Here is a 25,647-nt window from a genome sequence, read left to right as displayed (position 1 = left end):
CGTCCTGGAACAAGGGGGCATGAGCTAGAAGGCACCTGCATCCCAAGCTCTGGGATGGGAGTGTGAGCCCATCTGTGTGTCTGCTGTGGTGCAAGGGAATGCTCATTGGCTGAGAATCCTTGCCTCTTGACTCACCGTATGACCTTGAGCGAGTCACTTCCCCTGGGCTTGGTTTGTGAAATCCTGTGGATTATTGTGAGATAATAGTAGGATTGTAAGTGCCTCTCTTCTGCTGGAGACCAGTGATTCTCAGTCTTGGCTCCATAGTACAATCACCTGGGGGAGGTTTTAGAAAACACAGATTCCAGGCCCTTACCTCTGACCACTTAAATTGGAATTTGGGATGGAGCTCAGGCATTGCTGTTTGCAAGAGCTCCCCAGGTAACTGTAATGTACAGCCTGTTGAGAACCATTGGACTAAATCAGAGGTGGGCAAACTGTGGCCCTTGGGCCAAATCCAGCTGTTGGCCTATTTTTGTAAATAAAGTTTTATTGCCACACAGCCACACCCATTTATTTAGTTGTGCAGTAAGGCTGCTTTTGCATTACAGTGGCAGTTGAGTGGTTGCCATAGAGACTGCAAGCCAAAATATTTACTGTTTGGTTCTTTATAGAAGAAATTTGCGGGGGCGCCTGGGTGGCTCAGTTGTTAAGCATCTGCCTTCGGCTCAGGTCATGTTCCCAGGGTCCTGGGATTGAGCTCTGCATCGGGCTCCTTGCTCTGCGGGGAGCCTGCTTCTCCCTCTCCCACTCCCCCTGCTTGTGTTCCCTCTCTTGCTGTGTCTCTTGCTGTCAAATAAATAAATAAAATCTTAAAAAAAAAAGAAATTTGCTGACTTCTCTTACTAGACTTTTCCCTCCTTGAGGACAGACATTGAGCTATATTGGTTCTTCTGTCCCCGGTACCTGGCCCAGCATGGGCATTATCGAATGTGATTCTGTGCTGCTTCTCCCACAGTACCCAACCTGTCAGATGCTGTTGGGAGGCCCTGTCTAGGGATGGGCTGAAACCTTCCCTCCCCTGAGTGGCCCAGGGTCCCCCACCTTGGAGGTGCAGGAGATGCTGGAGCTCACACTCACTTGCTGTGTCTCATCTTCACCTAGATGGTGATGCTGCCTCTCCTAAGGCAGGCTTATCTAGCCTCCCACCCTCACGCGCTTTTGGGGAATGAGCAAGTTGTACTGTAGAGCAGCACCCTTTGGGCCCTACAGCCAAGAAGTCTTAGGGGCTTCTTGTGGAAGTAAGAGAAATGCACTTTTCTAAGTTTGGACCAGCTCCTTCAATACTGATTCCCATGTCCTGGGTCTCATGCTTTGGGGCACCATAAAAATCCCAGGAGAAGCATAGAGTTTCCAATGGCAAAGAATCTTAATCTAGGTCCTTCTGCTGGCTGAGTGCTCAACCAAGTTCTGCCTGGAGATTCCTGTGACTGGGAGCTCACTATGTCTCAAAAAATCCTGTTCTAATTTTTTTTTTTTTAAGATTTATTTATTTATTTTAGAGAATGAGAGAGAGCGCACACACAAACAGGGGAGGAGCAGAGGGAGAGGGAGAGAGAGAATCTCAAGCGTTCTCCTCACTCAGCATGGAGCCCAATGCAGGGCTTGATCTCTTACTAGACTTTCCCCTCCTTGAGGACAGACACCCTGAGATCATGACCTGAGCCGAAATCAAGAGCCAGATACTCAACCAACTGAGCCACCCAGGTGCCCCAAAATACCCTGTTCTATTTTGATGGGCTCTGTCTGATCAAACGTTGTTCCTAAAAGTGAGTTGAAATCTTTTCCATAACTTCTACTGCTTGGTCCTCATTTTGTCCTCTCTGACCCCACAGAACATATCTCCATCCTGTTCTAGGGATTAGCCACCCATCCTGCACCGTGCACACATGCCCCTGAATATTCTCTAAAACATACGTACTCCTTGGTCTCTTCAACTGTGTTCATGAGACATGGAGGCTGGGCTCTTTGTCAGCCTTGGTGGCAGCTCTTGATCTAAAGTGCAGGGCCCAGAGCTGTACGTGATGATGAGTGGCCCTCGGTTTGTTCAGATTGAGGGAGACCATCTTCGTCCCTAGTAGCAGAAGTCATAATGTCACACCACTGTTTACACAGTCAGTGGGCAGGTTTGGCTTTTGGGAAGCTGGGTTAAACCATGTGACAGCATCACTTTAATAAAGGCTCCAGGCAACTGAGACCCCTGGGCTCTTGCATACCTGTGGCAAGTTATGGCATTGTATCTCCCTCCTGCCCCGCCGCACTTTGCTTTGTGGAGTGTCATTGGCCTTTCCAAAGGGCTCTCTCCTTTCCTGGCCTACCCCTGGGGTGTACCCACCCCCGTCACCTGGCAGATGGGAAGTGTGGTCATGAGAGCGCTTTGTGGGCCCTGGGTTTATGGGTTTATCATTGGGCCAGGAATGAGGTTAATATTTTTTTTTTTTTTTTAAAGATTTTATTTATTTATTTGAGAGAGAGAGCACATGAGAGGGGGGAGGGTCAGAGGGAGAAGCAGACTCCCCGCCGAGCAGGGAGCCCGATGCGGGACTCGATCCAGGGACTCCAGGATCATGACCTGAGCCGAAGGCAGTCGCCCAACCAACTGAGCCACCCAGGCGCCCCGAGGTTAATATTTTTAATGATGAAGGGTGAACCCCATTATTACTCCAGCTCATTAATCAATGCCAGAACCCGTTTTACCTGTTAGATGCCCTTGGTATGGGGAGTTCATGAATGGGAATCCAGTTTCTCTTTAAAACCCAAGCTTCCTGTCCCCTTCTTAAATCTGGGAGGTGGTTCTGGGGAGGGTGATGGTATTTTACAGAAAATTTGTCTTGGGTGGAAAAGGTTGGGGGCAGCCTTGGAGGACCCTCCCTGCCTTACTCACCATGCCAACTCTCCCAGCCAAGGGTCCAGGGAAGGTGGTGGGAGCTGTTCAGCCTGACCGAGCCAGTCCATAAGCCCAAGACGCCTGAGCTCTGATGGCTCCAGTTATGGGGTCCAGGGTGGATGGGGAGCTCAGGACCGCCATCTGTTTGGACCTGTTGCCCACAGATTGGTGGAGGATGGGCATGACAGAAATGTGGAGAGACAGGGAGTATAGCCAGACCACTTAGGTGGACCCAGTCCTGGTCAGCTGGGGCATTAGTTTAAATGTCTCTAGGGAGTGCATTCTTCTGGGGGGGGGGGGGCATTGAAAGGACCCTTCCCTCCTCCCCAGGCAGGTGGCCCACATTACCTGTGTTATCCCCAAGAAATGGGCATGATGGGGCACCCATAAAGACGATGGGATGTCCACTTTTATCCCAGGAGAGTGCCGCTTTGAGTTATTCCTGAATCCCCTTTTAGGCACCATCACCACCAGCACCTCTGGGCTTCGAGGGCCCGTAGGGATTTCAGGCTGGCTGCCCTGACCCAAGGCCTCTTCCATAGACGGAACACGTCCAGTGCCTCTGTGTGTGGACACTTGGTGTTTTCAAATCCAACTGGGCTTAACACTAACAAGATGAAAAATGAACCAACTCTACCATAAAATTCCCTCCCACTTTATCATGAGAAAAATGAGACTTACTTCACAGGCCTTCTTGAAAATAACAGTAACTTAGTGCATGCTGGGCACTGTCCAAGTATTAACTCTTACTAATGAAGCAAGAGGTGAGGTCATGGTCACCTTCCAGCTCTCCTTCCTCTCCTGTGCTGAGTGATGCTTCCATGTGCAAAGGTTTGGGGATGTGGGGAGAGAGGCCCCCGGGCCTCCCCACTGCCTCATTCCCTCTAATGTAAGGACTCCGCCTGTGCAGTTCTGCGCTATTTTTGGTGGTGGTTGTAGGGAGAAGGAGAAGGTGGAATCTTTCTGGCAGGAAGGATGAGGATGAGGCAGTAGGGGATGGAGGAGGAAATTACTGGAAGCGGAACACAGGGTTACAGGCTGCGGGCGGAAGCGGCTGCTTCCCCAGGTGTGGCCCAGGCAGGTTGCAGGTGTGCTGCAGTCATTGGGTGGCTGAGGAAGAGGAAGGGAGCCTTCCAGCTGACTGAGGGAGTGTCAGGGGTGGCCCTTGCCTGAGGTTGGCACATCAGAGCCAAATTGGCAGAGCTTCCTCCTCTTCCTTTCAAACCTCTCTTCAGAGATTTCCTCCTGCTGTCGAGAAGGAATCCAGGATATTAGAAACTCATGCAATAGGCCGTGGGTGGCATAGAAGAGCCAAAGTTTTGGAGTGAGGCCTGCACTGCCTTGTGTGCTCTGTGGCCTTGGGGAAACGACTAAACCTCTCAGAGCTTTGATTTTGTCATCTGGAAATGATGTAATTAGCAAGATGAAATAAGACCATGTATGTGAAAGCACATAGTCAAGTGCCTGGCACATAGTAGGTACTTTCTTCATCATCAGCATCCCCTCTATAAGCCTCTTGCCAGTTCTAATCCTCCAGATTAGAGGATTCGCTCAGGCTCGTGGAGGGGCTAGTCTGAGGTTCTTAGGACCCTTGCCTCCAGGAGTCAGTCCCGTGAGCCATGCATGGCTTCAGCATGACTCCACAGAGAGATGTGTGAAGAGAGGAAGCCGGTGGAGGGTTGGGATGTCTTGTGGCAGCTATGCTATCAGCGAGGGGCTGGGCCTCCCTGATCACTTGATTAACACAGCAGCAGTGGATCCTAGTTTGCTCTTGAAATTGATAAGTCTGGGATTTAGTTCCAGATACCTTTGCCTCCCTTTAAGGATAGAACATTTCCGGTAGTGGGTGATTTATGACATTCCCTTTGGAAGGTAATTTTACCGTGTGAACTGATAAATTAGGGCCAGTTCGTGCCTGATTCATGAGGCTACTGTCAAGTACCGTGTTGGTGTTTCCTAGAGGCCAGTCCTCAGTGGTGGTCTAGAATGTGCCCTTGGAATGAGCAGGGAGGGAGAGGAGGGGAGGGGAGCCGGAAAAGCCAGCGCCCTAAGTCATAGGTATACATCAACCTAAAGGAGGGCCTGACTTTCAAAATAATGATGGAAGGACTGAAATGCCGCTGTGGTCCAGTGCTTTCCCCAAAAGCATAGAGACCTCCGCTGCAATTAGAAAAGTGAAAAGTTAGGGAGTTTTTTGTGAAGTTAGATTCATTCCTTAAAGGATTGTGCTTTATTCTCAATTTCCTTTTTACTATTTAATGTTATTTTTCTTTCCTTTCAAAAATGTCAGTGAGGACAGATGGTAGTTGGGTTTCTTTTAGTGTTGTGATCCTGTGTCTTTTCCCCCTCCCTTTGTTGGTAATTATAGTGGTCTGTGAAATCCAGAATTCTGGCCCCGAGGGTCACTCTACCCTTCCAGTTTTACAGATCGGGAAACTAAGGTCCCGACAGGGAGTGTGACTTAACCAGTGGTGCCCATGTGGAGAGAGAAAGGGATTAGAGTTTGGGCCTCAAGTTCCCCATGGAAACTTCTGGATGTGAAAGACCATCAGGATCAGCAACGTAATTTGTGGGGCCCACCAGTGCAAAATAAGAATGCATGTGGCCCCTTGTTCAAAAATTATGAATAATTTCAAGAATGACAACAGAGCAGGAAACCAAGTGCAGAGGCCACATGCCTACGTAGCTGGCGCTAGGCACCATAAACATCAGACTCCTGAAGGACTGGCCTGTAAAAATAAGAACGTGTCGTACTAAGCCCAACAAATAGAGTGTTTTGACTGGGCCCTGAAATCCCCACCTAGAGCATCTCCTCCGCTCTCCCCAGCCCTCTGCTTGGAAGCTTGAAGTCAGAGAAGAAAGCCCGTGGAGGGATTCTAGAGGCGAGGTCTCATAGAACCTGCAGGAAGGAGGTAAGGTATTTATCTGGCTTTCTCTGCGGTTTCACCTGCCCGTGTTTGCTTTGGTAGCTCCGTATCTCCAGGGAGAGGTAATCGTGCATCACTGAGGCCCAGTGGGTCTGAGGCCACCTGTCCCCGGGTTGGGCGGGGGGCGGGTGTTCTCTGACTAGAGCAGCAGGCTGGCAGAGAAGAGCCCAGGCTGGGCAGATAACTGGAATGGTGCGAATGACCAGGGTTTGGCAGCCATGGCTGTCAGTCAGTGCACTGGCTGGACTTGGCTCAGTGGGTTATTTTTGTTTAAGGCAGACTGTGGCCCTTTTCTATTTGCCCATTGGCTGTTCAGAGTGCACGTATCTGACCTCACAACACATCAGGAAAAAGCAAATCAAGGTCCCTGCTCTGTAGGAGCACATGTGAGTGTGGGCAGATGTGCTTTCGTGGACATCCGTGTGCATGCGTGTGTGGCTGCAAGTGCACCTGCTAGGCATGTATGTATATGTTTACTTCGGTGATGCTTACCTTTGTTTGGTCTGTGCATGGTTCTAAGCGTTTGACAAATATTAAAACAAGTCTCATAATGACCTCATAAGGGAAATCTGAGTATTATTCAAACTTTATCAATGAGGGAAACTAAGGACAGAGAGGTCAAGTAAGTCATGTGGCTTGCCTAAGTCATGCAAGCCAGGAAGTGGCCAAGCCAAGAAGTATACAAGTGCTTAGGTAAAAATGTGCTTATTTATAGTGCCCTACTATGAGAGGCCCTTTATGCGCATGGACATTGGGCTTCTGTGCAGAGAGAAATGGCCCAACAGACCCTCCCTGGATTCATTAACTAACTGACTCATCCAGCATTTGCTTGTACCCCTTTATGCTGTGAGTAGACATGGGGGGTGGAGATGGACAGAGCCAATCAGACCGCCCTGGTGTCGAAAGCTTCGGGCGCTGTGGCAGCGCTCTGGGATTTTTAGGGCAAAGGCTACAGTGGTCTAAAATCATCACATGTTTACCAACTAGGCATCTCTGGGTAGGATACAGCAAGGGGGCCGGGACCATGGAGGGGAGGCTCTTGAGGCCAGAGCGTAGCTGTGGAACAATGTTCCCTGAGCCTGGAAAGCTCAGTGGTCCTGTGTCTACTAGTCCCCGCACTGGGGAGGGTGGCATCTGGGGATGGCCTGTTTCTTAGATTCTGTACAGTCCCTGTTGCATTTGCAAAGCCATTGTCTGCTGGAAATCCCAGGAGGGAGATGGGATTTCCGCACAGATGTGGAAACTGAAACTCAGAGGAGACCGGTGAGCTGGGCAGGTTAGGGGCCAAGTAGCGCAGGAGTCCAGGTCCTGTTGCTTCACTTGGGTAAACTTGCCAGGTGGGACTTCTCAGCTCACCTCACTCTCTCTCCCTGAGGCTCTTCCCAGCCCTGGGCAGTTGATGCTGTCAGGCCCCACAAAGTCCCTCCAGCCCTCAGTTTGACCTTCTCCAGCTGGCTTGAACCCATATCTGGCCCAGGGCTTCATGCAGAACCAGGGGTGGGGATAGCCACCCTACACACACACAGTAGAGAGGCCAGGGACAGGGCCCCACGAGCAGCCTCCAGTGGTGACTCCAAGATTTAGTTGATGTCTGGCCTTCCCAGCTCCTTTGCCCTTGGTAAAGTAATTCTGATGGGTGCCTTGTGCATGATTTCCCAGTTTCCCTGTTGGATGAAGTTCTACTTGCCCACCTTGGTAGCTGGCTTGATTACCCAGCTTTTCTGCTGCCTTCCCTTCCCTGGCTCATTTCCACACCCCTCATAAGTTTTGGGTCCCAAATAAAGGGTTTGTACCTGAGTCCTGTCTTCAGGGTCTGTGTGTGGGGGAACCCAAACTAAGGTATATGTGACCTGTGGCATCTCAAAGATGAGAATGGCATCTTTTCCATGTTTTCCAGTGCCTCTCACTCTTACCAGTACAGTGTGCCAGCCATTATGTTATCCTTTGGTCCATTGACTCAGTTTCCTCCTACCCCGGGAGGAAGATGTTCTCCCAGTGAAAGTGGGCGAACTCAGTTTCAGAAAAGGTAGGAGACATCCTACCAGAGCTCCACAGCTGGTGAGAAGCCAGGAAGCACTGAAGCTCAGACCTCTGAATGCAGTACCACCCTCAACATCCCTGCCTGCCCTGGCTCCTCCCAGCACACCTTGCAGGGGCCCTGCTGCACGCTGGAGCTGACTGTGGTATGCAGGGAACCGGCTCTGGAACCTGCCTCCCAGGTTTGGTGAAGCAGACAGGTGTCCACATAGCTGCAATTCAGGACAGGGTATGAAGGGGCCTCACTCCTCTGCCTGGCACATGCTGGCTGCGTCTCTCCTGCCCTCCCCAGGGAGGGGAACTGATTAACACTGCGCTCCCCAGGAGACCGGAAGCTCCACGAGGCAGGCCTCGTTGGCTGGCATGTTGTGAGGAGGGGGTGCAGGCGGTTGAACAAGCCGCTGACACCGGTACAGACAGGTATGTTGTTGCAAAGCTCTGTGCCCAGTAATTTTCCTGTACATTGGAAAGTGCTGAGTCCATACGAGAAGTGCTTGGGGGTTCAGGGACAGTTTCTTGGCCTAGAGGTCTGCATGTGAGAGTTAAGTGAGGCTTGGTTGCTTGAGGACTTCAGAAGATGGCATCATTTTAAAAAGCGAGTCACCATTTACCGAGCACCCACCATTAAGCGGAATATATATAATTGGGAACCCTCAAATACGGTGGTGGTAATTATGGCCGATGCTGTGTGTCCTCAATAAAGAGGCAGTAACTCTTGGGGGAAGGCAGCTGTTTATTGCTGCTTGTGTTTTAAAGATGCTCCGGCCTGCCTTGCTGCTCTTGTGTTAGAAATGTGCACACACCATCCTAATGGGACCCACTCAGAGAGAAGCGCCCCTTCCCTTAGTACGGATCCTGGGCCACTGTCGCCCATCACACGGGCTGCACCTGGGTTGAGCCCCTTCTCCCCTTAGTGTCAGCTCTGGGCACAGAGCTCATACAGGCTGGAGAGACCCCATCACCCAGCCACTCCTGCTCATCTCCATGGCCTGCATGGAGGCCTGGCTTTAAAGGTACCGGAGCCCTCTGGACGGCCTTTGGCTTCTAGGCTCTGCTGTTTTGCTTTACATACTTTTCCTGTGAGAACACTGGAGAAGTTGTTCTTACTGTACAGAATCTTCTATCACCGTGAGAAAGCCTCACGGGCATTCTGATCCTTTCTCAGGAAGGGAGCCGCAGAAGGGCCGGGCCTACCAGGAGTGGAAAAATGACTTGAATTCAGTTGTCCAAAACCAATTTTGGAAGCAGGCAGGATAGGTTACCAAATGACAGGTTCTTCTATGGTTGGGATTTGCTGGGAGTTTGGTTTTGTCACCCCAGTGACTCATTCTCTTCCTGGATTTCCAGACGACCTCCACAAGCCCTTTCCCTTTTCCAGGCCTCAGTTGCTTCCCCCATAAGACGGGGGAATCCATCAGTCTGGATGATGGGTTGAGATGATGATAGTCACACCTGACGTGTCTTGAGTGCTTGCTGTGTGCCAGGCCTGTTCTACCTCACTTAGTATTGGTTCATTTTGCCTTCATCCTGTTGTCATTTTATAAACAAGGCAGCTGAGGCACGGAGAGGTAAAGGGCTTTCAGGGCCATCCCGTGTCCCTGCTCCAGATGATAATTCTCCTACCCTTCCAGCCCTAAGTGTCCTGCAAAGAAGAAAATCCTGATCTTGATCTTACCCTTCTTTTTTTTTTTTTTTTTTTTAAAGATTTTATTTATTTATTTGAGAGAGAGAGTGCGCACACACATGGGGAGAGGGGCAGAGGGAGAGGGAGAAGCTGACTCCCTACTGAACAAGGAGCCTGATGACTCAGGACTTGATCCCAGGACCCTGGGATCATGACCTGAGCCGAAAGCAGATGCTTAACTAACTGAGCCACCCAGCCACCCCGATCTTACCCTTCTTGATCCAGGGCTGGTCTGAGAGCATTTTCTAGGCAGTGACCCCAAACCCCAGGAGGAACACTTGTCCCACTTGAGCAAGAAGCTTGCAAGAAAGGACTATCTGGGAAGCTGGGTGGAGGTTGATGGGGTTTGTCAGAGGGCTGGGCAGTGCTGAGCCAGAGCCCAGGGATGGATGATATGGGTGGTGGTCCTTGCAAGAGGCGCTAAGGGTCTTTTCCTGGGGGTGGGGAGAGTGATTGTGCAAATTGACAATGTTAGGAATGATTTTTTTTTAAGTTTATTGATTTTTTTTTTTTTTTTGGTAATTCTTATACTCAAAATGGGACTCGAACTCAGGACCCCGAGATCAAGAGTCATATGCTCTTCCTGCTGAGCTAGCCAGGTACCCCATGTTAGGAATGATTTTAAGAGAAAAATTAGATAGCCATACAGGTACTGCAGAAACAGCGTGGGCCTGGGTGTTAGGAAACATTGAGTTACCTGTTTTTGGCATTGACCTTTACCACCCACCCACCCAGGGCCTCCTGCTCCCCAGTGAATTCATGATTTTGAGACTGTGGGCAGTGTGGCACATGTTAGGGTTCCATGTGAGATTTCCTTTACACAGTTACACACGTGGAATTCTGAAACCCACTGGACTACATTATCTCCCAGGGCTCTTTCTGTTCTGACCTCACATGTAATGACTCTGCAGACCCCTGGGAGCTTCTGTCCTCAGGAGGGATGCACTGAATTCTGGCTCTGGCCTTAGCTGAAAGCAATTAAGAAATTCTAGGACTGAGCTATTTTTGAGTTCAAAATAGAACCTTCCACTGCTTGAGAGATGCTGAGAAGCTAGTCCCTACCACTTAACAGCAAGCTTCTGGAGTAAACAGAGGGCTGGGCCGGGCTCCACTCCAGCAGCCTCCCACCCAGGACCCGGAGCCTTTTCCACAGGGTTAAACCGAGGGAGGGTGAGATGTGTGTGTGACTGTGTGTGTGAGAGAGAGAGGGGCTGAGCAAGCAGGGCCTAAGAGGAGCTGACAGAGGCTATAATTTGAAATGCGTTTTTCCTAACAAGTTGGAGCCTGCAGGTGTCTAGGCAAACAGCTGTGGCCGTGGGAGGGGCAGGACTGGAAAGACCAGTGGAGACCACTTGAAACACCCCTTGCCTCCTGACATGGGGTGGGGGGCAGGTAACTGGCTGGTCTTTAAAGAGGCGTATACAATAGAGCACCCAAGGTCTGCACAAAGAAATGAATGATGCCTGCTGGAGGAAAACTGTCCCAAACAACTGAATTAGCAAGTTATGAATTCCCCATCACTAGAAGCACTTGACCTCCATGCATGAAAGAGGGGTTTAGAACTTTGAGGTAACTCCGCATGGCTGAGTCAGACCTCAGAGGAGAGAAAGGAAACCAGACCTAGGTCGGTGTGGAAAAGTGCCACCCACCCCCACCATCTGGTTTCTAGGAGTTATGCTGAATGCATGAATGTAGCTAATTAATCTTCCCCAAATTAATTTCCTTAGCACATCAGAAATGATTTATTGGCATGCCTGTAAGGAGAGCTGGTCTGTGATGGTCAAAGCCAGGGTCAGGGAGAGGCGAGCAGGTGGTGCTTGCTAGTATCCCCACTTGGGGCATCCCCACAACCCTGTGTGTTACAGCCTGGTTCCCTGAGCCGCTCGAGCCCTAGGGACCAGGAGCACACTACTGTCTCCCAGCACACAGGTGGGGCAGCCCTGAGCGTCCCAAGAGGTTCTCTTCTTCTTAGCAGATGCCCCCGACTAGGAGGTACACCTTTCCCAAATCATAAAAGGACAGAAAAGGGTTGTTTCCCACAAACATTTTTCTTTTTGTGGTTGAGAACAATGACAGCTGTTGTCATGCCCAAATGCATTTCCTCTGTCACCACTGGGGCCTTGACAGGTTCTTGTCAGGTCTTTGTTTTGTCTTCACTAAATTTCTGCTTCTTGTGGGCAGGGGCCCTCCCCAGGACTTAGCTCCATCCTGGGCACCCAGAAGGTGCCACCGTAGCCTTTTCTTTATAAACTGCTGACACATCCCCGAACCATCTCAGTGTTTGCTCCTCGCAACATTCATGTGAAGCTGAGACGGCCATCGGTCTTGTTCCATGGTGCAGGTGAGTTGCTGAAACTGAGAGATGAAGCAGGTTGCCCAGTTACCCGGCAAGGCTGGGGCCGAGGCAGCTGCACTCCAGAACTCTGCTTGTCTGGGCTGTCCCTGCTTGCTGGCGTCCTTTCTGTGGTGCCTCTGCCTTTTCTGTGTATTGGCGTGGCCCCCGGCAGCTGCCGCAGCACACCCACCACTGGTCAGCCTCGGAGCTTTGGAAATAACGCCTGCCTTGGTCACGTTGGGGTTTCTGCAGACAGCCACCCACCGAGGCGTTTCTCAAAGCCGACCTTCTGCTGTGGGGCAGCTGAATCTGTGCTAAGAAAACTGCACAGACAGGTGATATCCAGTTAGCTGACTTCTGCCCAAAGCAGACACCCACCTTGGCACCTCTGCTCGGACACTGAAGTGATAAGAACTCTGGTTTCCAGGCAGCGTGTCCCTTTAGCGGCTGTTAATGTCCTTTCTGACTCACTGAGCTTGCTTCTGTATAGTTTCTGGGTCTATGCAGAACATTTGTCCACTGCCTCTTTCCTGGGCAGCGTGCTGGTCATTTAAAGCCCTCTCCAGACCCCCAAATCCGTTTCTTTAAGGTCAGCTCTTAGTTGGCATGGCAACAGAGCCTCCATCGTGGGGATATCATGCCTGCCAGGGCCCGTGTCATGGTGGATCTCAAAGGAGGACCAGGACTCCAGTCTGTCTAATCCCCTGGTGGGGGACAGAGGCAAGGAGCCTCTGGCTCCCGCTGCCACCTCATGCCCTGCATGCCGTTTGATCACCTTCAGGGAGCCCTCTTGACCTCCAGAGTGGGAGAAAGGGCCAGGTTGCCTCGAGTGCTGTGTGGCTGTAAGCCACGATGCATCACCTCAGGCCGTTCTTTTCTGTGCCCCCACACTCCGCAGACAAATGACGGGCCAGGCATGCACCACACTGTATCTTCAGCCAGGTGAGTGGTGTGTGTTGAATTATGATAGTCGCACTGACTGCCACTGTAAGGCCTAGAGAGGACGTCTCGTCTTAGCTATTCCTTAGAGGAGCTCAAATGCATGTGGGCTGGGTCTTAACATAGTGCTCCTGACCTTTCTGAAATGTGCCCTCACTTTGCAGGCATATATAAAAGTGGTGGAGAGAGCCACAGCTTCATCACTTAGCAGATTTCTGAAGTGATGTGTGTCAAGTGACCCCCAAACTGTTAAGAAAAGTAACATATGGTCTTACTGCCAAAACTGACGAGGAAATGGTCCGGTTGGGACCATGTAAAACATTCCCAGGTGTGTTCATATGCAGTTTGCTCTGGGGTAGAGCAGAAAGAAGTCATGGGCCTGGAAAGGACCCAGGACCTCATGGGGTGCTGCCCCCTCACTTCCCAGGGAGGGGAGAGCAGCTTACAATGGGGGAGACTTATCTTGCCTCATCCAACAAGTGGATGAGCAGGGCCAGTTCGATGCTGCTGGTTCCCACAGGCAGCAGAGCACATGGAAGTGACCTTATGACTCAGGATGTGCCCATGGGGCAGTGGGGACAGTGCGGGTCACCCACTTCTGGAAGGTGATGGCTGTTCCCCCTCTTGTCATTTTTTTTTCTTTACAGCAGGGTTGGAGTGATTTTATCGGGGATGCTCCCTGCATTTCAGCAGTGGCTGCTCTGCACCGTCCTGTCAGCCCTTTCTGGGGCTGTGCCATCTTCCTGTGCCAAGAGCCCAAAAGGGTCTATGCTTTAGAACAGAGAGCCTGGCACATGCTCATGGCCAGGACTGTCGTCGGGCCCAGGTTCCCCTCCTGAGGCGGGGTGGAGCAGGGCAGGGTCTTGCCTGGTGACCCTCTCCCCGCTGCCCAGGCTGTGTTGCTTCATCTGGGGCCAGCCCTCAGAATTGCACAGGGATGCCATGACCTCCACGTCTTAGATTCTGGAGATGGACCAAGGCATGTTGGGTCATCTCTTACTCCACTTAATCCCCAGGGAAGAAAGCAAGCGAGAACTGCATTTAACATCGACTTCTTGCCTCAGTTTAATGAACATGACTGAGAAATACCTGGGGAAAGTGAAATTCCAGAGTGATATCTGGAGGCTTAGCTTCAGATTGGTGGGGGAGGGTGCTGGCTCTCACTTAAAGCTTCTCAAACTTTCCTGGTAAGAATCACCTGGGTTACTTATTAAATACACAAATTATTGGGCTAGGAATCTGTTTTTTTAACAAGCGTTCCAGGCCATTCCTGTCTTCAGGCAAATTTGGGAAACAGTTTATCTACTGTACCAAAAATAGCCTATGAGGAGGAGTGCTTTTTTAAAAGTTTAGTTTTGCGTGTAAATACATTAATAAGTTTTCCTTCTTTGAAAAATGTGTTAACATTACAGACAAGTATCCTTTGATTTCCTCTAACCACCCGATCTCAGTCCTTCCCTTGTCCCAGAGGAGGTATCTGTTTAGTTTGTATCTCCCTAGGGATTCCTGGCTTGCTCATTCAGTAGAACGTGCAACTCTTGATCCAACCTTAAAAATTAAAAAAAAAAATAAAGTTTCTATGTCCCTAGACCTTTTCTTTACATTAGATAAAGGTTTCTGTTTTATTTTTCATGAAGAGGTATCATATTTATCATTCCACAGCCTGCTTCTTTTCCATTCAAAGCTATGTTGTGGAGACATGTGAGTGCATAGAGAGCAACTGCTTTTTTTTTTTAAATCTCCTGAATAATATTTCATAGTGTGGAGCTAGCACGTTTTATTTAGCAGTTCTCCTATTGATGGGTATAGCAGGTGCTTACAGTTTCTCATTATTACGTGCTCCAATGAGCATTCTTGCCCGTCTCCTTGCGCACATTTGGGAATAAATACTGAGAAGTGAAATTGCTGGGTCAATCCATGTGCATTTTTGGATTTTCATGGGTTTTGCCAAAAGCTGGCCTTCAAAGTGTCTCTGCCAATTTACCTTTCCGCTGAGAGCGTGTGGAGAGGACCCGTTCTCCCCACAGGGGCAGCTGTCTCACAAAAGCAAACGGCCCTGTGTGGTCAAGTGGCAACACCCATCTTCCTCTAGTGCTTCCCTTTGGGCCTGAACAGGAAGACTGCTTCCTATCACAAAGCTAAATTCCCAAGATAAAAACACCCAGGCCTCAGAGTACTGGAAGGGAGGAACCAGTTTCACAGAGCAGTGTGTGCAAACCAGAAAGGAGGCTTGTGGAGCCCACTCCCAGTCTGCAGCTAGCTCACAGAGCCTTGTCAGAAAGGCAGCAGACATGGTGGCATTCTAGAACCCTCTGGGCCGTGGTGGGCCATTATGAAAGGAGCGTTTGGAGCAGGGCTCTCAAGGACCCCCAGTTTCACAGCTCTTTAAGCCTGTGAAAGTCCTTTGGGGCACTGGGCTGACCCAAGGTCTCCAGTTTTATTTGAAAGCAAGAAGAGCCTTGCCTAGGGTTTAGCCATAACTCTCCTTTTTTGGAGATGGGCCATTGCACCCATCCCAGGAAGCCAGGAAAGCGAACCTGACTCACTGGCTTGACAGGCTCCAACAGCCTGCCTTTCTGCTGCTACCTAGCTCCTTAGCGGAGTGGTGAGACCAGTGGCCTGGGACCTCCTCTCAGCTCTGCGCCTGCCCCTTGGGACCATGAGCAGGCCACATTGAAGGGGTCCGATGCCTGTCAATCCAAGTTTGAAATCAAGGAAAGCTTCTTTTTTGTGTATGTGGCCTGACCCGCAGCCTGATGACTGGCTCCCTTTTGGTTGAATTGTTCAGTTAGATTGGAGGGCATTTTAAAGTACAGCGGAGTCAGCCCCCGCAGGAACCCAAACCCACATCTGGGGAAACTCATTCCCTTTCTTTTAACTCAGAAAATCAGCAGCCTCCACTCAAGCCCCCTGCCGGCCCTCCTGACTTGCAGTGAGCCCTGGGCAGCTTGGACAGTAGTCACACTGCCCAGTGCTGGTGGCTGGGGCCTGTGGCAAGCCGCTCGGCGCTCTGGTTAACTGCCTGCTCCACTCTCTTAGGACCTGGTTAAACTTTTACTCCAAAAACCAGGACATGATTTTGCGGAAAGGTCAGACAGCTCAGTGAGTGTTTGCCAAGTTTCAGGTTGCTCAAACCTCAAATTCCCTCCCCTCCACCAACCTCACTTTGAAGCTAGAAAGCAAATTGATTAAATATACATTTTAGGAACCTTCCGATTTGCTTCTTAAACTAACAGAATTGTAAGCTTTTTTTTTTTTTAATGGAAGGATTTTCAACTGTCAGCAGGTATAACTGGAACCATATGTCAGCAGGGACCAAGGGCTTTTCCTGGTTTTAGGATTTGTAAATTCTTATTGAAACGGAAGTAAGCAGGGCAGGCAGCTGGGGTCCCCCTTGACAACCTGAGCTCAGATCTCATTTTAATTAGAAAATACAGATAGTGTCTGCTGAACCGAAGGCCTCCCAGAGCTCCTGTCCCAGGGCGAACAAAGATTTGGTTTATATCCTGCAAGCCTTCCCTGTTTGCAAATTACAGAGCACTTCCGAGAGGAGCTGGAATGTTGATTTCTAGATTATGGAGACTGCAGCCCACTCCCTCCCCTGTCCTCCCCTTCCTCAGCTAATCCCCCCAAAATGATTTGCTTTTCTTGGAGAAATATTTGCTCCCTTCCTAAAATAGACGGAAGCCGTTCGTGTTGAAAAGAGAGTGTAAGGAAATCCAGGATGAGAGAAATGAGAGTAGAGGTCATCTCTAGTGGGCTCGTCATTTTCTCCATTTGGACTTCTGGTTCCTTGAGCTCTGAGACACAAAACCCTAGATCAGATCAGCCTCTGCGCTCTTCTGATGGTGGTTCACGTGTATAATTTGCTCCCTAATGTGTTCCGCAAATGGTAGAGTAGAAATATCAAATGAAAGACATTGCCAGACCCAGTGCCCCCCTACCCCCATCTTTCCCCTGCCTGGTGTCATTTGAGCTCAGTGAGTCTCAGAAAGGCCACGATGACAATGTCAGCATCTGGAAGTGTCCCCTCTGGGACTCCGAGCCTGACCCACAGCCGTGATGAAGCAGTGGCAGGCGGTGGCGGGCGCTCTGGCCCCGGGTCGTTCACTGATAAGCTTGCTCTTGTTTGGGGAGCGGTGGCGGCTTGTGCCACGCCTCCCATCAACCCCCGGCCACACTCCCGTGACGGGGCTCCTGCCCGCTGTCCCTCCGTGGGCATCACATTCCAGGCAGCTGAAGGTCATTTGCTCACCCTGCCAGGGCTGCTGCCACAAGCTGCCATTTACCAGGCAGACAAAGGGGGATTTTCCCTTCCCCTGGGTTTATAGGCCCCTCAAATGCCTTACATTCCAGGATCTGGGAGAGAGCGGAGGCTCCTGTGGTTTCTAATTAAACCTACAATTTAAATAACAATTCATGTAACCCCAAGGGTTGAGAGAAATGCTAACCTATCCCCTCCCAAGAGAGGCAGCTGGGTGGCCCAGGCTGAGAGGCTGAGGACTTGCCCTTTGCCAGATGTGACCAAGGGGGCAAAGAACTCAACAGAGGTCACAGCGAGTTTGCAGTGGAGCTAGGGTGTTGTGGCAGGGAACGGGTTGGATGGGTTCCTGTCCTATCCCCACTGGTCAGTGTGCCCTTCATGAAGCTTAGGAAGTAAGAAATGGTAGGAAAAACTGCCATGTTTACTCTTAGCCCAAGAATTTTTATCCTCCTCCAGGGAAAATGTGGAACTTAGTCTCTGCAACGTTCAAATCTCAGATTCTGGCATAGTCCTAGGACTCCCCTCGCTGCCCTGACTGCCTACCCCGAGGTGACCCTGTCTGTTTGCCATGGGACTTTGCTGTATTCTTAAATATGGACAAGTGAGGAGGCCAGGAGAATGACCCTGGGAGGCAGAGGATCTGCCTGAGGGTCTTAGTCAAGCCCCTTCTCTCTCTGGAACTCAGTTTCCCCATCTGTTATAGAAGGCCCTTTCTGGCCATGGCAGTCTATCCTTCCCTGAGCTGCTTTTGTGTTTTCATTGGGTCTGCCTGCAGCCATGGTCATGTTTGCAGTGCGCTGATCTCACCAAATTGTTGTCCGATTACCCAAGGCATGCTTGTGTTCCAGATTCAGGGAAGATGGAACGCTGAACATAATTATCTCTAGACAGACTAGTAGGACTCAGCCAGCACCAGGAGCCTGTCAGCATCTCTAGGCTTTCTGCTATCTCATTTCCAACTTTCCCCCATTTCCATTCCTTTAAATTGAGCAACTCACATTCCCCAAAGACACCCTCCAGGTTCTTGCCTTTGTGCTTCTCTACCCAGATGCCCTTCTGTTCTCACAGGGCTGTGCCTGGAGCAGCCAGGCTGCAGGCATAGGCTCAGAGGCAAGGAGCTCTGCCGGTGTGGGTCTCTCTGTTACTCCTCCGAGAATGGGAGCTCCCCAAGGAAGGGCACCAGCTCTGTTTCCTGTCTCCAACCCCTGCTCCTTGCTGGTATGATGCAGGCTCCATTTCTGTTTGTTGGAGCGAAGCCTGGCTGTGAAAGAAGTGAAGCAGAAAGCCAGAGGTGGACTCATACTCCTGCCGTCTTGCTCCTTGCAGGTGACCATCGCTGATGACTATTCGGATCCCTTTGATGCCAAGAATGATCTCAGGGGCAAAGCAGGAAAGGGAGAGAGTGCTGGTTACATGGAGCCCTACGAGGCCCAGAGGATCATGACAGGTAAGCAGACTCGCAACTCAGCAGGGAGGCAGAGGGGACACTCTTGGGTGGTCCCCAGCCAGCATCAGCAGGGGAAGGTTTGTGCTTTCATCGTGGTGCTTGGAGGGCAGTGCTGTGTTGAATCTTCACCGCAGTTCACCAGTTCATGTTTCACCTACATCAGGAAGTACCTGGAAGTGCACAGTGGAAGTCCATGTACACGGTACCAAGTACAGTTAACCAAGTCACACCCCCCCCAAAAAAAACATGGGGAATTTCTACTGAAGAAGAATACAGTATTTGATATAGAAAACTTCCCTGGAGCTTCCTAGCAGCCAGGGCAATAAAAGAAGCATGCAGGGTCACCTTGCTTTCAGTATCTAGTAGAAGGAGGTGGGTTAGATCCCTGGGGACAGAATTATCCCTCGCCCCTTACCAGGAAATCTTTGGCAAGTGGCTGGAAGCAGTGTAAAGTCCCTTGGACTATGGGGCAGGTTTACAGAAAATACAGAGACTTTACCCCTGTGGCCGTTTTCCTATTGGCCCCTAACGACAAAACCTTGTCCAAGCAATTGTATGGGATCCAGAAGAAAGTGGCCGTGCGTGTAGTATCCTGAGGGTCTGTTTTCATCAGGATAATGCCTGGAGCATCTTTAAGGAGTGAATGGTTATTAGGTTATCTGCCATCTCAGACAGACCCTGGGCATGAGCAGGGCAGTGGGGAGAAACCACCCATGTGGGTCCTCCTGACTCAGGAGGACAGTCCAGAGACAGAAGAACAGTCGTGTGGGTTGGTCCCCTCTGACCCCACACAAGACAGGCACATGAACAGGAGCACCACATGGGTCTAGAGTGCAGGAAGGTGGCCAAGAGTAGATTGGGAGCCCCTCTGAATTTTGAGGCTTAGTGAATTGGTGCCCTGTGTGTCTTGGGACTTGGGGTACAGATGCCACTTTCTGTGGCCCTTTTACTCTTCACTTGGTGTTCATGTCTTTGAGTACATTCTCTTGATTCATCTTGAATTAGAAGAAAGGAAGCAAGATTGACTGAGTGCTTAGTGTATGTTGGGCCCGTGCTAAGTGCTAGCTCATGGGGCTACAGAGACCTCATAGGACACTTCCTGAAGGATATGGGTACACATTCAGGCCCTGCCTCTAGGACTCTGCCTTGTGCTCTCCTGTTCCTGGAGGTTGATTGTCTGACCACCAGTGTGGCCTCCAGAACGCTTGGCCACTTTGTAAGGGGCCGAGGCAGGGAGCGATGAGGCCAGACTTCTGTAGGGCCTCATGCTCTCTCCTGATCTCTCCTGGCAGAGTGGCCTCTGTGGGCAGCAAGAGGCAGAGAGCTGGGGCTGGGGTCAGTGCTCCTCCAGTGACTTAGGGAAGCAAGTCTGCTGGTGGGATGTTCTTCACCTCAGGACTGTAGTGACACCCAGCCTCGCTGCCACATCCCATCACCTCTGCCAGGCTTGGTGAAACATCAGCTCTGTGGGAGCGCTGGGGGGTGCCAGCCCGGGGCCCTGCCCATCCAGTCTTGCAGTCGGCAGGTGTTGGCCTGGGGTTAAAGGACTGGTGGTTACAAGAGTGCCTTTGGGGCCCTCTGGCACGTTCAGACGTCAGGCAGCAAAGGATCTTCAAGGTCATTCAAACCCAACAGCCTTGTGTGATAGATGGGGAAACTGAGTCTATGGAGGGAGAGGGACTTCCCTGAAGACACATAGTAAGTTGGCAGAAAGGCAAGGTGGCCTGTGCCTGGCAGGGCAGTCTGTGGGGTGGGGCACCGGGGGAAGTGTATGTTTGTGCTTGACGCTGGGGGATCCGGGACATGAGGAAATGGCAGGAGCCATCTGAGGCTGGAGCTCTTGCCAGGTTCCAGGCTCTGTACTGGGCCCTTTAACAGACATACTTTTTAAGCCTCACCATGTCCCTGCAAAGGAAGTGGTGTCTCATTTTCCACGTGAGAGAAACAGGACAAGTCACTTCTGGGGTCACACAAGTAGAAGTGAGGGGCTCAGACCTGCATCTGCAGAACGTGGGACCAGGGGGGAAGGGGACCTCTGGGAACCCAGATTTTGTGGACACCACCTGGTGTCTTCAGAATGCAGCTGGTTCCTCCTGGGTGCTGCCATGGACCTCAGTGTTGAGTAGCTGATTAGCCACTTAGCTGGATAGAACTGTCCTGTGGGACTTTGACTTTTTAATGAGACACACCCACAGTGGCCAGGTCCAAGGCAGGGCAGATTGATTTAAATAGAGATCTGTTAAGATCTCATGCATTCTGTCTCCAAAGAGGCATCCTTACATTTGCTGTTCTGGACTTTCTTCTGAGCTTAGAGGCTATGTTCAAATTTACTCACATTTTCTGTTTCTCAGGAAATAGGTGGTTAAACAGAACATTTTCTGGCTGTAACGACCTCACTACAGCTCCCTTTGACTCAAAATTCTTTGTGTGTAACGTCACTCCGGTGACTGATGGCAGGACTGGGGGGCTGGGATGAGCCAGCGCCGTGTAAATGTTCCAGGAAGCAGCTCACTGAGCTGCCATGAAGGTCCTCGGGGAGAAGGGGGGCAGTGGAGCACGGGGGTGGCACAGAACAAGTTACGTTCCATCTTTAGGGTGACCTTTATTTGATGCCGTAACATTTATGTGTGCACGTAACTTCTAGGAACAGGGCAGGCATCTTTGGTAGATAAGAATAACCCTGCTGGGAAGAGCATGCCCTCTGCCCGAGATGGCATGCCTCTGTGTATGGTGCGGAAGGGGCCCAGGCTGGAGTCAAGCAGATCTGAGATGGCCACTTGCCACCTGAATGATCCTGGGCCTCAGTTCCCCTTACAAAGCAGTAGCCTTAGGGCAGGCAGTTGGTCATAATTCTAGCTACTTTGGGCTGCAAACTGGCTGTGTGACCTTGCGCAGCATAGTTCGTGCCTCTGTTTTTCCCTACGTGTGGCATGGTGGGTCAGTAATGACAGCAACAGCAGTGGGGGCCACTGATAGGCTCCCGCACCCGTTGGCAGCACTTGATGTGAATTCTTTTTGTATCCTCACCATCACCCTTTAAAGTGTAGTGCCTTTTTACTGATGCAGAAACTAAGGCACAGAGAAGTAAGTAGCCCAAGGCAACCGAGCTGGGTCGTGAATTGTGGGGCTGATTGCCAAGGTGGTGTTTCTGCACTGAGCCCTGGGGTGCCCCAGCTTGATTTTCAGACTGCCTCCCCCCTCCCCGCCCCCGCCCCGGGTGGCTGACCTGGTCTGTGATTAACTAATAAGGTTTTGTTCTTGTGTCCTTGGTTCCATGCAGCAGGTGGGGCGTAGAGGGAGTGCTTGGGGAGGTGTGCTTTTGTGAACAGAGAACTCAGCCCAGCCCCATAGGCTGTGGCTACAAAGGAGGGTGGGGAGAAGCGTACCCATTTTCTCAGGGGCTCCTCTCATCTCTTCCCTCTGTCTGCCTCAGTTTCCCTCTCTACAGACTCCCATTTGTGTCACCCATAGGAATTAGGTTCTGGCTCCAAGATGGAGGTATAGCTGTCCATAGAACCTCACAACCCAGATGCCCAAGGATTGCCTGGACCTCATTCTCTGCCCCCATTGCCTCTCTCATCCCAAAAGTAGCTTCAGAGTAGCTCCTGAAAACCCCAGGGCTCTACGGAATCCAGTGGGGAAGCTAGCGACCCAGTTCAAGCTTTCCATTTTATAGGTAGAGAAACAGGGGCTCAAAAAAGTCATAATCCTTTAGAGATGCTTTTTATTTTTTTATTTTTTCAAAGATTTTATTTATCTTAGAGCAGGAGCAAGGGGAGGAGAGGAAGGGTCAGAAAGAGGAACAGAGGGAGAAGCAGACTCCCTGCTGAGCAGGGAGCCCGATGCGGGACTCAATCCCAGGACCCTGGGATCATGACCTGAGCCAAAGGCAGACGCTTAACAGACTGAGCCACCCAGGCATCCCTGAGATGTTTTTTTAACCCACTGATTAAATATGAAGCTGGCCCATGAGGCCATGTGTTGCCCATCCCTAGGTATCCAAGCCAAGGCAAGACAGCCTGCATTAGGAAATGACAAAGGTAGTTAGGTTACACATGGGTGGTTGGCTCAAGCCACCTCTGAAGTTTAGTCACTGTGCATTGTGTCATCATTAGACACCCAAGACCAGCCCCACAAAAGGGAGTACCTGAGACCAGCTTTGAATAGGAGAGGATCTGGTTGGGGCTGGCAGCTTCCCTTCTGAGACCAGCCTGGCTTGTGCTAATGGTTCAGCCCTAGTTCCCCTTTTCATCTTACTTGGCCCCTCCCTTGAGGTCACATTCTGGCCTTGGCCTTTTCCACACTACCTGGGCCTCAGATTCCTCCTGTGTCAATTGAAGCGGAAGAATCAGAGGGCTTCTAGTGTCTTTCGTGTCCCCAGGTTAACCCTCCCTCCAAAGCCCTACCTCACAGCCCATTCTTACCCTCTTCCCTGAGTCTTCATCTCAGGTTTGAGGGCCGGAGGTGCTTGGAAGCTGCTGATTTGGTGAGAAGGGCTCTGGGCTCCCAGTCAGGCTGACTTTTGCTTAGCCTCTTGAGGGCCACAGCATCCTCTTTGTAAAATAGGGCACGCAACACTGATGTAAGTCTTGGGTGGAAGAACAGCTTTGCATGTGTGCGGGAGATTGTTACTGGGGCGTTCTGTGCTGTTGAGTTCTCTGGCTGTTCTCTGTAGGGGCCCCTGCGCACCTGGAGGTGGGCGGCCAAAGCAGCAGGACAGTGGGGCAGGTGGAAATCAGGCCCTCTGCAGTGCACTTGGTCGTCCAGCCTGGAGCCCTTGCCCCACCCTATTGTGCCGAGGACTTGACCTTGTCACCTAGGTAGATATTGCCACCGCCTCCACCCATCCATGAAGCAAGGAGCCGGGCCTGGACCCGGGTGGTCAGTGGTGGGTGCATGGAGGAGATGAGTGGGTGAATCTCCAGGAGCTCGGAGGAGGGACGAGGGCTTCTATGTGAGGTGGGTGGGGGGAGAGGTGGTAGGTGGTGGTGATGAGAGCCGGGGCTGGCAGCCCAGGCAGAGGGAAGGGCCAGAGCAAAGGCATATGGAGGTGTGGGTTCTTTCTGCTGGAGAGGAGTGGCAGGAAATGAGGCTTTTGATAGGATAATGATTGAAAAACCACATGGGACAACAGCTTGTAAAGACTGATTGGATCATGAGGCCCTAGTGGACCTAAAGGCACAGAATATTTTTCAACCGGGACCCTTTCTCCCCAGGCCTTCAGCCCAGGCGCTCTCAGAGGTACCCAAGGCAGGGGTGGCGACTGGGATGGTGGTCATTCATCTGTATGGAAGGTCTGGGTGCCAGGCACTGCTCCAAGGACGCAACCGTGATTAGCTCATTTACTCCTCATAAGGAGCCTGTAAGGTAGAGGTACTTCTGTCATCCCCATTTTACAGACAAGTCTGCTGAGTCTCAGAAAGGTTAAGTAAGTGGCAAAAGTAATGCTCTTAGCTGCAAATAAAACACATACATCTGTCCTGTACTCCCAGAGGGTCTGCAGAAATAACTGGGGATTGTACACTCACTTAGGCCCCCCTTTTAGGTATGATTCCCCCATCATCCTTTATAAAATGTGCAACGTATCATTTCACAGGATGAATCACATAAACATTAATTGAAAGCATTTTCCCATAATTTTTATTATTATAAGCAATTACACATTAAAAAGTCTTTAGCATGTTTTTATTATTAAATCAACTTTATAGCATAATAAGAGGAATTTAAAAGAAAGCCATTTCACACAGAACCCTGCCGCCTTGACATGGCCATTTTCCTTGCTCACAGCTTGCCTGCTCCTCTTTCTTCTCCTATGTGCTAGCAGGTACGTCCAGGTAAAACCAGTCACGGATTTTAAAGGCAAGGTGGGGATAGCCTTCCGTATCTTCTCATCCTCTGGTACAGCCTCTTCTAGTGGCAGTGTGCTTTCTGAGAATGGGGGTATGTACCATGTTCAAGTCTCTGTGTTCCAGCTGTGACCTGTTTTCCGGAGGAAGGAGGTGGGCAATGGGGTCTGCCTCTGCCCTGGTCTGCTGTGTGACCTGAGGCAGGTTGCTTCCCTTCTCTGGGCTTCCATTACCTCCTCTGAAAAATCAGATTTTGCCTTCTTCCCTGGGTGCCTGCCTTCCCTGGGTGCCATGAGGGCCTTTGTAAACCCTTCGATTCCCTGCTGCTGTGGTCATATTGGGCTTCTCCATCCTGGTCAGAACTGTACGTCCTCTCACCCCACTCCCATTACTTCCATGTGGCACCAGCCCAGGCCTTGCCAGATGGGAGGAAGAGCTGGTGCTAGCAGCCTCCCAGGAACATGCATGCTGTCCTCTCTACTCTCAGGACAGACAGGGCTGGGAGCTACAGGTCTGTACTCTGAAAGACCCGCAAACACTCCTCAGAGAAGGGGGCTTTTGAGTTTTGATTGGTGTCAGAGAGGCCGATTCTGGCTACCTTACCTCAGATTTCCACCTTCCTCATGTGTTTGACGTCATCTCTGCCCCCCTGATTCCAGGCAGCACTGTTCTCCCTCTCCTCCTGATAGCTGTGAAAGTAAAGGGCCTTTCTGCTGGGCCCCTGAGTCTAGGCCCTTCCCAGCTCTGCAGTACCTGTGGACTCTGCTCCCAGAATGTCCATGCACTTGTCTCTTCTTCGCCTAGCCTGCTCTGCACAGCTCTGCTCCCCAAACAATTACTCCCGCCCACCCACCTGCCTCTCACCTTCTGCAGGCCCTTCACTCCCCCACCCCCAGCCCTTCTGCCCTCTCCCCATGCTGTCTCAGGCTTCAGCCTGCCCTGGTGGTTGCAGCAGCTCTCCCAGAGTTGAGAGTTGTCAGGAAAGAACTGTCCTTGAAGAGCAGTCCTTTTTCCCACCCAGAATCATTTTCCTGCTTGAGGCCCAGAGGAGCTCGAGCTGGTCAAGGTCACACATCAGCAAGCTACAGAATGGGTCTCCCGACTTCTAACCTAGGGCTTCTGGGCCTTGTTTTGAAATGTTTTGAAACCTGCCCTTCCACCCTCTCGCCTGGCTTGTCATGGATTGTGCAGAGTTCCCTAGCTGGTCTATCATTTACCAGAATGACTTACCTACTGGACAGGAAGGAGATAATCAAGTGTAAATAGATTTTGTATTAGTCA

The 25,647-nt window shown here is 50.9% G+C and overlaps 1 protein-coding gene across 2 annotated transcripts in view; it reads left to right on the top strand.

Moving 5' to 3' along the window:
* SHB (SH2 domain containing adaptor protein B) overlaps positions 1-25,647 on the top strand; it is a 133,928-nt gene that overhangs the window by 31,381 nt on the left and 76,900 nt on the right. The window contains exon 2 of one of the 2 annotated variants that reach the window (XM_021691446.2): positions 18,400-18,520. The exons of the other annotated variant lie outside the window; for it this stretch is intronic. Coding sequence (XP_021547121.1) covers positions 18,400-18,520 — 121 coding nt within the window. The remainder of the gene's footprint in view (positions 1-18,399; positions 18,521-25,647) is intronic. 2 annotated transcript variants of the gene reach the window in all.

The sequence above is a fragment of the Neomonachus schauinslandi genome, chromosome 13, assembly GCF_002201575.2.
Source record: "Neomonachus schauinslandi chromosome 13, ASM220157v2, whole genome shotgun sequence".
Lineage (NCBI taxonomy): Eukaryota > Metazoa > Chordata > Mammalia > Carnivora > Phocidae > Neomonachus > Neomonachus schauinslandi.
The sequence above is the reverse complement of the archived record's forward strand: the minus strand, read 5'-3'. Positions and strand labels throughout refer to the sequence as shown.